The sequence below is a fragment of the Chenopodium album genome, chromosome 10 (genome assembly GCF_948465745.1).
Source record: "Chenopodium album chromosome 10, dcCheAlbu1.1, whole genome shotgun sequence".
NCBI classification, from domain to species: domain Eukaryota; kingdom Viridiplantae; phylum Streptophyta; class Magnoliopsida; order Caryophyllales; family Amaranthaceae; genus Chenopodium; species Chenopodium album.
The window spans coordinates 7800307-7814562 of NC_137843.1; the positions used below are offsets into that span (position 1 = coordinate 7800307).

The 14256-nt window shown below is 34.5% G+C and overlaps 1 protein-coding gene across 4 annotated transcripts; it reads left to right on the plus strand.

Annotated features, from left to right (window-relative positions):
• The first annotated feature begins 1328 nt into the window (after positions 1-1328).
• LOC145562130 (alpha-mannosidase-like) lies at positions 1329-13022 on the plus strand. 4 transcript variants are annotated; one of them, XM_081622314.1, is made up of 29 exons: positions 1331-1753; positions 1867-1950; positions 2730-2818; positions 2913-3087; positions 3219-3338; positions 3436-3522; positions 3613-3684; positions 3797-3910; positions 4086-4186; positions 4371-4464; positions 4710-4877; positions 5009-5098; positions 5306-5371; positions 5452-5508; positions 6284-6503; positions 6613-6746; positions 7201-7263; positions 7343-7399; positions 8501-8572; positions 8827-8874; positions 9353-9469; positions 9803-9868; positions 10272-10384; positions 10515-10599; positions 11182-11292; positions 11371-11466; positions 11609-11656; positions 12406-12474; positions 12603-13022. In XM_081622314.1, exons 1-29 carry the CDS (start codon positions 1544-1546, stop codon positions 12804-12806), a joined length of 3030 nt encoding a protein of 1009 aa, XP_081478440.1. In that variant the 5' UTR covers positions 1331-1543; the 3' UTR covers positions 12807-13022. The 4 variants fall into 4 exon arrangements, 2 of the variants coding, with proteins under 2 accessions (XP_081478440.1, XP_081478441.1); XM_081622315.1 differs by having other exon boundaries at positions 1700-1753; positions 2730-2826; XR_014094287.1 differs by lacking the exons at positions 11609-11656; positions 12406-12474; positions 12603-13022 and having other exon boundaries at positions 1329-1753; positions 11147-11292.
• Positions 13023-14256: the final 1234 nt, after the last annotated feature.

Genomic DNA, 14256 nt, shown 5'->3' on the forward strand with positions numbered 1-14256 from the left:
AAAAATATGAATAAATTAGTCAAATTACAACTCGAACACAATCGTCTGTTTAGAACTTTAGAAGTAAGACGCCTTATGAGGTCACGGGCGCCTAATTACTTAGGTTTAATGTAAAGTTTTAAAATCTACATTAGTTTTATTTTTTCAGTTATAAATAAAATAAAACGAGAAAATACAAGTTTATCATAAAGGTATTATAGTCGATTTACATAATTAAGTATGAGCAATAATGTGATTTCATGTACGTAGTATAAAAAAAAGTTAACACAATTAAGCTTAGACTAACGGCGTTAATGGAGGTGTCGGTGAATTTGGAGGCTTCAGCAACTTTAATGGAGAATTCGAGGTCAAGGGTTGCATCAATGGAGGAGCCCGTCACCGTCACCGTCACCCCTACCCTTACCACATCCTTCATTTCTCCCTTTTTTTTCTTAGGGTTTTCGTTTGATTCAACGGCAAAGAAAATTACGGTGGAGAAATTCAGCAGAAATCAAAAATCAAAATGATGTATGTACTGTCTTAGTCTATAAAGACTATAATACTAATCAAAACAAGAATTTTTAAAGACCGAAAAGCATTACGGAGTACATTATCTATTTAAGATGGTTCACCTAAAAATGTAAATGTTTGTTTGTTTTTGTTTTTTGCTACTATTTTTAATCACATGGGAATGTTCAATTGATTCTTTACTGTTTGCTGCATAATTCACGATACATGAGTGTAAATTCTAACGCATTTGATTTATTTTTTTTATTAGGGAAGATAATGAATTAGTCAATTTTGAAACAAAAGTGGGCACATTTTGATGCATATAAATACAAACAAATATTAATCAGAATAGTACTTCGTATATAATTGAATGGCCCTGTCTCTTTGTTTCGGATGATATTTTGATTTTCTTTTTTTACTTTAAATATTTTTTTTTTAGTGTTATCTTTAAACTGACAAGAAGTAATAATTGAGTCAGAGTAAATAATAATGAAATTTTTTTTGGCTGTGGGGGTTGATTTAATAGTTTTGTTGTTCATGTACGCGATTGATCAATTTCGGAAAAAAGATAATTATAGGATTTGAATCATTATTCTGGTCCTTATAATGTGATAATTATGACATAGATTTGATTTGGAATGTTAAAGTGGAGTATGAACTGTGAATGTGTTATGTTCCCTTTTTGTTTGCCTCACTTTCCTATCTGTTCGGCCATTTGAGTTCACTCCATACTATGTATTACTATAAAGCACCACCACTTTACTCTCACAGTCACTACATTTGGTCCCACTAATGTCACGGAAGAAATAAAAGCAATGTTGTCTAGTGCTATAATTAGATGGTTGAACTAAGTAGTCTCTTTGAGGGGCCTAGCTCTTTTAATGGCGGGCGGGGCGAAAAATGTGTATAAATTAGACAAATGAGTGGTGGCTAGGTGGTCCTAGTTCTAGTTCTAATAGTGTATTGTGAGTCTGTGAGTTAGTGACTAATGTCAAATGTCCCAATTCAGATAAAAGATTGCTAAAATTTTGATCAATCTTTTGGTGTACTGGATATGGGGAAATCTGCTATGAGTATATCTGTTGTTCTTTTTGTATTAACTGTTTTCGGGTCATTCGAGTTAATCTGTTGCATCAAGTACAAAACCGGTGCTGGTGTTGTTAATGGTAAATTGAATGTTCATTTGGTTGCACATTCACATGATGATGTTGGGTGGTTAAAGACAGTTGATCAATACTATGTTGGATCAAATAATAGCATTCAGGTTATAAAGTGATTTTAGTTTTCTTGTTTACTGTGGTCAGAAGGGGTTGTGTAGTAGCTTGTTTTGGCTGCTGGATTGTCGCAGTACAATTGACATTGTTTTTCACTATGTAGGGTGCTTGTGTTGAAAATGTTTTGGACTCGGTTGTGGAAGCATTGCGGCGTGATCCTAATCGGAAGTTTATTTTTGCTGAACAGGTTAGTGTTTTGAACAATTGATTCTTTGGAATATTTAGTTAGTTGTTACTGGTATAATGTTTGTATAGGATGATAGATTGCTTGAATGTTTGATTATTGTCATATTATTCCAATTGCTTTGCAACGCGCAGTTACAAACTCAGGTGCTGATGGTTTTAGGCTCCTGTAGTCCTTAATGAGCTTTGTCAACTTTTATCCAGTTTAATTAAGCTACCTGCAGGGTATCTGCTCTATGGTTTTGTACGATAAACTAGGCTCGTGATGTGTAATTATTACCTTCAATATTGGGGTGATAATTGTCCTAGTGTTACTTAGTAAAAATTGAAGAAAATTATTCATTTAAATGCTCAAGATTTCTAGAGATCTGCACTGTTTTGGGGCATTTATTAACAAAATGTAGAGAGGACTGTTAGGTGTAGCTACCTCAGTGTTAAAGCGTGTGAATTTATTGTAAAATTCTTTCAGCTAATGGATTGAAAATAATGTAGTAAAACTAGTAATTTTCAGTAATATAGCAAATGATTGGACCTAGATGATGTATAAATGTAAGAATAACTACTTACGAACTTTTCAGTAGTAACCTGACATAATTAACACATTGGGTTTGACTGCTGCTGCCTATTGAAAGTTGTTCACATGAATGGAAGTGGCTAAGTTTGGTGCCAATATGTTCAATGCTATTGTTGACTGAAGTAGAGCTTTTGCTATAAGTTGAGACCAGTCGTAATAGGAAGAATCTCTGTAACATAATGGAAGCACGTACTTTATATTTGTATCAGGCTTTCTTTCAGCGATGGTGGGTGACCCAAGAGAGGGAAATACAAGAGGAAGTGAGAAAGTTGGTGGATGCTGGACAGTTGGAATTCATGTAAGTCAGTAAGTGGCAGCATTGTGGCTTTTATTTTGTGATTTTGGTGCTAAAAAAACTATGTGATCAAGGCACATCTCATTCTGTTATATAGTAATGGTGGCTGGGTCATGCATGATGAAGCAGCAAGCCATTATATAGACATGATTGATCAAACCACACTGGGTCATTACGCTATAAAGAAACAGTTTAACTGCATACCTCGTGCTGGATGGCAGATTGATCCTTTTGGACATTCTGCTGTACAGGCTTACCTCCTTGGAGCTGAGGTATGACATTACTCTGGCTGAATCCTCTTTTTTTCGGCCTATGATATTTCATGATCTTTGTATATGGAATATACATTTCCTATTTGACTATAACTTCGCATGGTACTCAGTGATATATTAAATTTATGTAGCTTGGTTTCGACTCAGTGCATTTTGCAAGGATTGATTATCAGGACAGGGTTATACGCAAAGATCATAAATCTCTAGAAACTTTATGGCGTGGATCAAAGACGTTTGGTAGCTCATCTCAGGTTGACTTGAATTTTATATCTAGAATTCTACACTATTGTAAAAAAAAAAAAAATTGACTCATTGCATCTATTTTTTTTACTCACTTGAATCTTCCAGATATTTTCAAATGCATTTCCTGTTCACTATAGTCCACCAGATTCATTTCATTTTGAAGTGCTAGATGACCGTTCCATCCCTGTCCAGGTTTTTTTTTTCCACCATAGAGTGATGTGGCATGAAATCATTGTTCTGCTTATTCTCTTTCCATTTATTTGTTTCGTGATGCAATTGTAGGATAATCCCCATTTTTATGATTATAATGTTGCTGACCGAGTCAATGATTTTGTTCATGCTGCCATTACTCAGGTAAAGTTTTTAACTTTTTACCCTCTTTGATAATTCTGTTTCTGAAGAAGTTGATTACTGCTAATCAGTCACATAATAATTAAATTATAGCTGATAACTTGTTACCCTATAGGCCAATGTGACTCAAGCAAATCACATTATGTGGACAATGGGCGATGACTTTCAGTATCAGGATGCTGAGACTTGGTTCAAGCAAATGGACAAATTAATCCATTATGTTAACAAGGTAGTGTCCCAATGACTTCTGCTTAACTCCTGTTAATGGAGGTTTCACAAGTCAAAGACCAAATGATTGATACCTATAAATGCTCGCTGGTTGTCCTGTTTCTGTACTCAATCTATTGGAGTTGGTGTTTTCTACAATTTTATGGGTGTTATGATCTCATTGATTCATATTGTAGGATGGACGAGTGAATGCTCTCTATTCAACTCCTTCTATCTATACGGATGCTAAACATGCTGCCAATGAGTCTTGGCCTCTCAAATCTCATGACTATTTCCCGTAAGTGATAGCTGACCTACTGTAATCTCTATCTCCACCTTAACCTTTGCTTTTGTCTGTGCATTGTAACCACATTGTCACACAAGCATGCACACACGCTGTTCAAATGCTATTGGATCTCAAATTTGCGGTAATATGTACTTTCTTCAATGGTGCTATTTCTGATTTTCGTATTTTCTTACAGTTATGCGGATGGTGATCATGCTTACTGGACTGGATATTTCACTAGTCGACCATCCTTCAAGCGATATGTTCGGGCTCTCAGTGGGTATTATCTGGTAGTGCATTTGATTTTTCTGTTGTATAGACCTTTCTAGATTCAAAGTTAAGAGGGTCTTCTTCTTACAATTCTCTCTTGAAATAATTAGCTTTATGAAACCTATTGAATGTGAGCTAGTCAACATATAAGTTTTCCTTTGTTCCATATTTGTTTTTTTCTGTCTGAATTAGACTTCCTTTATATTGCTTGGACATGCAGCCTTTGGTGATATGTTTAAATGTGCTACCTTTGTGTCTGTAATAGGCAGCACGGCAACTTGAATATCTTTCTGGAAGGAGAACTGCTGGCCCAAACACATATAATTTAGGGGAAGCATTAGGAATTGCACAGCATCATGATGCAATTACTGGTACTGCTAAGCAACACACTACAGATGACTACATGAAGCGCCTAGCAGCAGGAGTTTCTGAGGTGGGTAAATATATATCTTATGATTCTTACCTTTTTATTTTTACTTTTCTACTAATAAGGAAGCTTTAAGATTGGGCCATCTCATGTTACCTCCTTATGTAACTTCTAATATATAGTGATTTGTATTTTAGGCAGAAGCTGTTACAAACTCAGCACTAGATTGCCTACTGGATAAGAAATCAAAAGGTCATTGCAATACATCCACATTTACTTTTGACCAGGTAAAGTTTGATGATAGCAATGTTCATACATCATAATATTTAGGCTTTTCGTGTACTTTATCTTTGGCGGCAGGAGGTGTGACTTGAAGAATTGAAATGCCACTAACAAACCTGACTGATTAATTCATTGTTAACTGACATGCAGATTATGCATGTATTGGTTAATTGTCTTTTCTCCCTTATATTTCTACTGAAACCTCTTAACAGTGTCAACTTCTCAACATAAGCTATTGTCCCTCAACTGAGCAAGAGATTCCAAATGGGAAAAGTTTGGTAATTCATCATTTAGCTCTACTTACTGTTATTAAGTAGCTGCTTGCTAAAAAGATTTAATTTATTTCTGTTTGCTTCAGGTTGTGGTTGCATATAATCCACTTGGATGGAATCGAACTGATGTCGTCAGAATCCCAGTGAGACCCCTTATTTTCCTCCTGATGTTTTTTATTGGTCTGATAATTTTGGGAGAAAATGTTTTGCTCTTGTTAATGTGAATCTTGTCAGGTGATTATCATTTGTGTAAATAACACAAAGTTTTGTAGTTGATATGGTCATGTCAATGAAACAGAATGTAGAGGCAGAACAGCTACTTAATAAGATAGATTGTCTATTTAAAAGCCTAACTTAGGGACAACAAGCATCAACATTGCCTGTTTGAGGCTGCAGAACAGGGTAGAATTATATCTGTGCAGCCTCTAAAAAGTTTTTGGCTGATAGTCAAGGTGCAATAGTCTTTCTAAAGGACTGTTCTGGGGAAGGGTCAACAAGAAGATGCACTCGGAATGTAATTTTTTTTCTAGGAAACCTGGTGAATAAAAAAAAAAAACTTTGTCTTATCATGGATTACATACTAATATAATTTGCCAAAATATTTCAATGGATGATTGAAATTCATGTGACTGGCAATTGGAGAAATTTCTCAACTAGGTTATTTCATGAAGTACTTTATCTCAGCTAATTATGAGAGGACATAATGGGTTTTTTGGAAGTTGTAAGCAAGTGGTGGTAATTTTATTTTCCTGATACATTCATTGGCCTGATATTGCTAATGCGAGGCACTACTAGGGAGTAGGGATGATTATGAAGCTTCATAAATTATTTGATACAAACTTGCTTTCCCACATTGGTATTCAAAAATGACTTTGCTTTTGATGAATTGTAAATGTATCTTTTCCGTCTTTTGGCTAGGTTGATAATGCTAATCTTGTTGTCCAAGATTCCTTGGGCAGTGTGATTGAATCCCAGTATCTTGATATGGATAATGTGACCATAAACTTGAGGAACTTATATACCAAGGCCTACCTGGGAAATTCATCAAAAAAGGTCCCCAAGTTCTGGCTTGCTTTTGGAGTCTCTTTGCCACCGTTGGGTTGGAATACATATTTTATTACGGAGAGAAAAGGAAAGGGTAAACATCTTTTTGTTTTTTTAAAATTTTGGAGCAGGTTCTTAGCTCACAGTATCTGTGTTTTTTTTTTTTTTTTTAATCATCTCTTTTTGTTTTGTATGCATCTTAGGACGGATCAATAGAAGCAGTGTAACTGTTGTGGACAGAAAAAAGGACCAGATAGTTGATATTGGTCCAGGAAATGTGAAGATGTCATTTTCTTCATCTGGTCAACTACTAAAGATGTCCAATTCTGAAAGTGGGGTGAGGCATCAGAAATTTAAACTGTAGTACATTATATTGCAGACTGGAATAATTGTTAGCCGACTTGATTTCTTGACTATGGAGGCTTTTAAGTATAGGGAGCTTTGAGTTTAGCTATCATGAACTGAAAGTCAATCTAATTACTACTCAGGAGTAGTTACTAAAATTTATCATTGTATCAAAACCTTACACATCTAAAGAAATGTCACCGTGATGATCGAGCCTGCCTAATATCTCATGAAAATTAATATTTTTGAGATTTTATTGGGTTTTATAACCATTCATGGTGTCGCTTAAAACTGGAAATGAAGTCCAAACTTTATGAAGGTTCATCAAATAAATTCTGTTTCTGGGCATCACCACATCAACATTTGCTTAGTTTCTTTCATCTATCTACATTTTAGTTCAAACCATCAGTAATAAGTAATTGTGGATTTTGTCATATTTTTTCCAGGTTGATGTACCATTACAGCAAAGCTTTCTTTATTATACAAGTATGGGTGGCGAGGATGGTCAGGTATGAATCTCATTACTGAATTAAGTGATTAGAACTACTGAATTAACTGATAGGTACACTGTTTCATTCTTATTGGCAGGCATCTGGTGCATATATTTTTCGACCTTCTGGTGATCCAACTGTCATCCACAATAAAGTATGCTCATTTCTTTTGTTAGTATCTTACTATCTTATAAGCCTGAGTGGGTATAGCAACAAGCCTACACAGTTGATTAAGTTAACTTTGCTGAGATTTTTTTACGCTTCTCTTTTCTTTGGCATCCACAAAGTTATTAATTGGATTCAATACAAGAGGGAAGGGCACATTAGGTAGTAGTGTTATGATTCAGTTATTGGTGTCTTGGAAAATGAGATAGTTACTTAAAGGAAAAGCTCTATAAATAGAGCATATTAGAGAGAGGGAATTCATGTTGAATATTGATGAGAGTAATGATAATTTTGTTTTTGCTAATGGGAGATAGCAAGCCTCTCAAATGCCTGTAAGGCTAACTATCCTATTTTATTGCTGATTTCCAGATACGATGTCAGATTGAGCATTGTCTTCTTTCCTTAGTTTATCTATTTAAAATCAGTCCAAAGCTCTGCTGATTCTTTGGAGCTATAATTTGAGCAATATTTGTGTTTTTTATTGAGAATGTTTTGATGTGAGGGTGTATTCTATTCACTTGATTTTCATTTATCTGAACTTATTAGACAGAACTTATATTAGCTGTAAATTGAGCTTGGGTAGCCCTTATTTACCCTTACTAGAATTTATTTATCCCAAACTTATCTTATTTGAACTCATTAACCTCACTTCAATTTATTTTTCATGAAATGAGTGGAAATAAAGTAAACAAAACACGGCCCAAGTATTTACTTCATTATGTTTCCAAATTCCAATATACTAGTGGAGGCCAGACAAAAGCTTTGCGTATGTGCATATAGAAAGATCCCTATTATTACTATCTGGATATAATGTCACTTCTGATTTCTGGATATAAAGTATTATGCGTTCTTCTATGTTATTTGTTGTCAAGTTTTACTTGTTTCAGCAAGCACTGCTATAACCCTGTTGTAAAAGAAGAATATATTCACAGTTGGAATATTTTAAAATCCTCTTAGTAAAAAATGTACCATGCATGTGTTGGTAAGATATAGGGCTGTCTAAGTTTGTTTATTTACTCACTGGTGATTAAAATTTGGACATTGTTCGAGAGCTATATGCCTGACTTGTTTCTATCCTTTTTTCTTATAGGAGCGGATGGTAGTTGTTCGTGGAGTACTTGTGGATGAAATTCACCAACAGTTTGACTCGTGGATTTACCAGGTTCTGATCCCATACTATGTCTCATTGAGAGAAAATAGTGATGATGTGCAATAAACAATGCATTTGGTTTTTTAAATCCTCTCTTGAGAAAACTATTGGATCATGCATTCTCTATGAATCTTGCATGATGAAAGATTTTCTTTAGTATAAAGGATGTTGACCCTTTACAATCAGAATATCAATTGGGGCAGTTTGGTATGATATATTGCTCCTCTTCCAGTTAAAATTTGATCACAATTTTATGTCTCTCCTAGGTGACTCGCCTATACAGGGACAAGGATCATGCTGAGGTTGAATTTACGGTAATCTCTTCATCTTTGCTGCTCCTTGTAAACTTTTTATGGAATAGAGTAATAAACAGTTTATTTGGGAACTTGGATTAAATGAGGAAAACTCAGCAGAACTCTACAAACTAAGGAAACTGTTAGTCTGTAGAAATACAATATGTGTAAATTCTCTAGTTTTGTATGGTTTATATAGTTTTCTGTATTTTCTTTTCTTCAAAACTAATAAAAAAACTGCGGAAAACTAAAGAAATGTGTTATGAAAGGCAGTTTCAGCTATACATTTCCATTTTTCCTCTCATTTATACACCAATCAATGAAGTACTACGTGAGTTACTATACGATAGTTTTTCACATCAATGGCAAATAACAAAACTATTGAAAAGTAGAAATATCTACACTTTTTGTAAGCAATACTTTTCCATGAATAACTACAATACTATGAAACTGCTTTACATGTTTGTATATGTGATTTCTGACAAGCTTTTGATTGAAGATTGGTCCCATCCCTGTTGATTTCATTGGCAAAGAGGTGATCACACGGATGGAAACAAAATTGGCCACAAATAAAGAGTTCTACACTGACTCCAATGGAAGGGATTTTCTGAAACGGGCAAGTCTTTTTCTATTTGTTGTCTTTTATATCCATGACCTTATTCCTCCTTAGAGTGGAACCCCTTAACTAGTTATTTCATTTTAATTTTCTGTTTTCCATACCTGGTGGCAGTATTGTCCTCAAATCTTTCTCCTTGAAAGTTCAGTTTCTGTTAGGTAGCCTTCATATGTTCTTCAAATCTCGGGTCTCAAATCTCAAGCAGCAAAGAGTGAACTGCAATAATTGTCCCTGTGGCAGCAATCATCTAAAGTGCTTTTTCATTTTCTTACTTGTGATAATCTATCCTTTGTGCTATAATGATTCAACAGTTTTTGTTGCATAATTCTGCAGATTCGGAATTACAGGGAGGACTGGAAACTTTCAGTGAATGAACCTGTGGCTGGAAACTACTATCCGGTAAAATACTTTCTTTTTTAATTCCAAATGAAGAATCATTTTTCTGGTTTTTGACATACTCACCTGTAATTTTATTCTTAACAAGAAAGTAGTATATTCACCTATCTGGCTACTGCAGAGAATGAACTTATGGTAATTCAGTATATTAGATGGGGTGTTTATCATTTACTCCTCTGTGTCTCTAGAATTTTACTTCATGCAAAGCAAATCAGCAGTAAACCCTGATTCTGCTTATACTGTTCCATGATAGATAGGAATAAAATTTGCAGATGAAGCTTAAATAAAATAAATGCTTGTGCTGCTTTTTATCTGTTTTCTCTGGAAATGCAAGTGTACCGCCATGGCGCCATAGCCATACTTTAAGCCTCTAACTTCATGCTTACTGTGCTTCATGTGTTTTCAGATTAATCTTGGGATATATGCTAATGACAGCAGCTACGAGTTCTCAGTTTTGGTGGATTGTGCCACTGGAGGAGCCAGCATTAAAGATGGTCAAATTGAACTAATGCTCCATAGGTTTGGCATCTTTTGACTTGTATATATTGTTTTTCTTAATTGAAGTTGTTATAATCACGTAGGTATAACCTGGTGCAGTATGAGGCTTTTCCCCTTCTTTATTATGGCTTCTCTGTTTCTGTGAGTTAAGGCGTCTACTAGCTGATGATTCTAGAGGAGTAGAGGAGCCCCTTAATGAAGAAGTTTGTGTCGAAGACTCATGCAGTGGACTTACAGTATGATGCTTTGCACTAATAATTGTGTTTTCTCATTCCCTTATGTTTACAAGATTGCAATGTCTTTCAGAGTCTTGTGTCCGTCTTCTCCTTGTGCCTATGTACATGTTTTACATTTGTTTAAACTATTTGTTTACTCTATTACTAAACAAAAATACCTGATTATGCCTGAACTGAACTGATCTAAATTTGAAACTGAACAGAATTCGAAATAGACCCAATTTAACCCTGTGGTAACCCAACTCAAATCTGTTGAAGTGGTTTATTTTCTAGGTCATATATCTGAATTGAGAAAACAAAGTGCATGATTTATCAAGTGACTTTAACTCTAGTTGTGAGATATTATGGATTCATGGTATGCAAACAAGTTGATTTCTCCTGCTGTCCTGCATAACCTCTGTATACTTCTGAAAGCTCTATTGGGGAAGGTGGGAAGTGAAGTGATTCCTCTAATCATTTTGTTACTAATTATATCATGTTTTCACTGTTTCATGTATTTACCATGTGTATGTGTATACGACAACTTATTGCATCAATAGCGGATTAGCGGAATGCATCATTGGGCTTGTCATTCTTGGCCAGATTCGCGGACACTATTATGTGAACACCCACAAGTTAGGAGCTGGTGCTCAGTGGCGCAGAACCACTGGTCAAGAAGTTTACTCTCCTTTACTTTTGGCTTTCACGCATGAGGTATGGCTTAAATATTAGCAGATAACTAAAGCAAATTGCTATCTACATGATTTTAATATGGTCAATCACCACGTACAGAACCTGGACAGTTGGAAGGCTTCTCGGTCAACAAGGGCAACCTCTATGGATTCAAATTACAGCTTACCTCTTAATGTTGCTTTGATAACTCTTCAGGTACTTGTTAATTCATTATGATTCTGGCTAAGCAACTTCTTGTTTTGCAAATGATTCTCAAAAGCTGCTCCCAATGAAAGTATGTGTATTTTCATGCTTGCCTTTCAAGACTTGTCTAACTGATCAATGCTCAACTTTACAGGAATTGGAAGATAAATATGTACTACTCCGCTTAGCACATCTTTATGAGGTAAAACCTTTGTTTACCTTTGCCCTTAATTCTTCATTTACTTTCATTTGAATCAGACCGAGGTTTTTTTTTTTTTTTAGTTCTATAATATCTCTGAACATATAGGTATCTCAAATGCATACCGAGTTCTTCTAGTGTGGACCTTATCTAAAGAGAAGTGCAGACACTTACTGCAACGATATTGCACACAAAAATCTTGAGATTATTAGATACACTCCTGAGGGTAGGGAAACTATGACATCTACAATCGACCTATTGCGAAAAATTTAAATTTCAGTTGCACAAGAGAGCATAAACTGGCTAGCAATATGGTGCACATCAATATTGTTTTGGGACTTTCCCTTTGAAACAGCAGTTATATATTGACATCCTAAATCCCACTGAACTGAATCTTTCTGTATATTATTCAGCTCTTATCTGCAGAAAAGGGCACCCTCAAAATAGAGTTAAAAGTTAATATAGAATTTCTGGGCTAGTCGACATATCCGATCCCCTTGGATTATTGGATACAGAACAACTTGGTATATTATGTACCATATACGGAAAACCATTATTTGAAGTTGCACTTTGGTGCAGAAAACATCTTAAGGAGTTTGGAAGTGCTGATAATCTAATTTATTGTGTCCTTGTGCTACATCATATAGTTTTCTATAATAACTTGTACTAAATGTTCGTATGCTATAATTACAGTTGTAGTAAACTATATTTTGTCTTTCCATTCTTATTATTTATGGTTCTAATGTGTTTAGGCTGGTGAAGATGCTGAATACTCGAGAATGGCCATCGTTGAACTAAGAAAGATTTTCTCTGGAAAACAGGTTTGATTCATTAGCTACGTACTCAAGACTTCATGGTTTAGGATTACAATCATATTTCTTTCCTTCCTTATCATCGACCTTAGTAACTCTTAGCAACTTGCATTCTGCTGCACACAATATGTTTTCAGATAAAAGAAGTAAAAGAGATGAGCTTATCAGCAAACCAGGAGAAGTCAGAGATGAAAAGGCTAAAATGGAGAGTTGAAGGAGAAGACACGAGTAACGTGGGAGCACGAGAGCACATCCCTCTTAGAGGAAGTCCTGTTGATGGTTCCACCCTTGTGGTTGAGCTTGGTCCTATGGAAATCCGTACCTTTTTGTTGAAGTTCTAATTCATTAGTTGCTTATTTCAAAGTTACTAGGCTTAAAATTATGAGCAATAAATGTTTTAAGTTTTTAAGTTTTAACACCAAGAAATTACTTGTATATTTGTACTACTTCGTACTTGTATGTTTTATTAAACAAAATTCATGTAAGCACCGACCCTGGTTTATACAATTACTCGGATAGTTAAAAGTATAGTTTTAAATTGCTCAGAACATGTGGTTGGTCTTTCCAAAGATGGAAGTTTTTATCCATATCAAGACTCAAAGAATAAATAAAATAAAATAATTATCTCCCTCCAATCCTCATTGTCAATTTAGTCAAATAGAAAATAAAGTAATTCTTTTAATTAAAGTGATCTAATAGTTACATGTGTAAGTTATTAAGAAAAGATATACATACACGTAATTAGATGTGAGGGTGAATTTAAGGGTCAGGTAAAAACCTTTTCGATCATAGTTTAATGCCAAAGGTCATATGTTTTGGTATAGAAAAAGTTTATACATACAAGTTTGTTAGTTAATTATTTAATTTAATGTTATTTACTAAGTTTTTTTTATAGGAGTGTCTATTCTGTATTTAGTTTGAATATAGGATCACATGCAATCCAATCCGAATTTAAATCCGATTTCAAAAAGTTGATTACAATCAATAAGATTTGTTTTTTTTTTTCAAAATTTAACCCGTTCCAACTTAAGCTAGATTTTGATAGTCTGGATCCAATTACAAATCTGAATTATAATGAACTGTCATTTTTTTCGAGCCAAATGATCTGCAGACTAGCCTACATTGGTCTATATTCCTGAAATATCTTAGAGTAGATTAAAAAAAGTTTAGATACGTTACTCCGTCCGACTCATAATAATTGACATAGTTTTTATTTTCGTCCATCCCAAAATAACTGACACATTACTAATTACTCCCTCCGTCCCATAATATAGTTCATATTTGTGTTTTTTCACGGTATTTAAGAAATAGGAAAAGAAAGTGGATAAAGTACATTAATAAAAGTAAAAAGTACAATCATAGACAAAAGTTAGAGAAAGAAAGTGAAAAAAAATACAAGGTATGTGCAAAATTCAAGGGTAAATTAGAAGTACAATGAATAAAGTTAAAAAAGTGGGGATATTATGGTCTTTACATACTTTTCAAAAATAGAAATAGAAACAACATTTTGGTCCTCCAAATAGAAAAACATGAATTATATTATGGGATGGAGAGAGTACAATATTGGACCACTAATTAAAAACTATTTTCCCTCTCCTCTTCCTTCCATGACCCATTGATTTTTGAGAAACAATTTGTTAAAAGGAATCTTAAAATTATTTAAAAGGAATCATTTACATTTCAATTTAAGTTTTCTTAGGCTATGTGCCCAACTGCCCATCCAATGTCCTAGATATTTTGGGATGGAGGGAATATTTCATTATGCTTTCTACGGAGTACATTATTAAATTC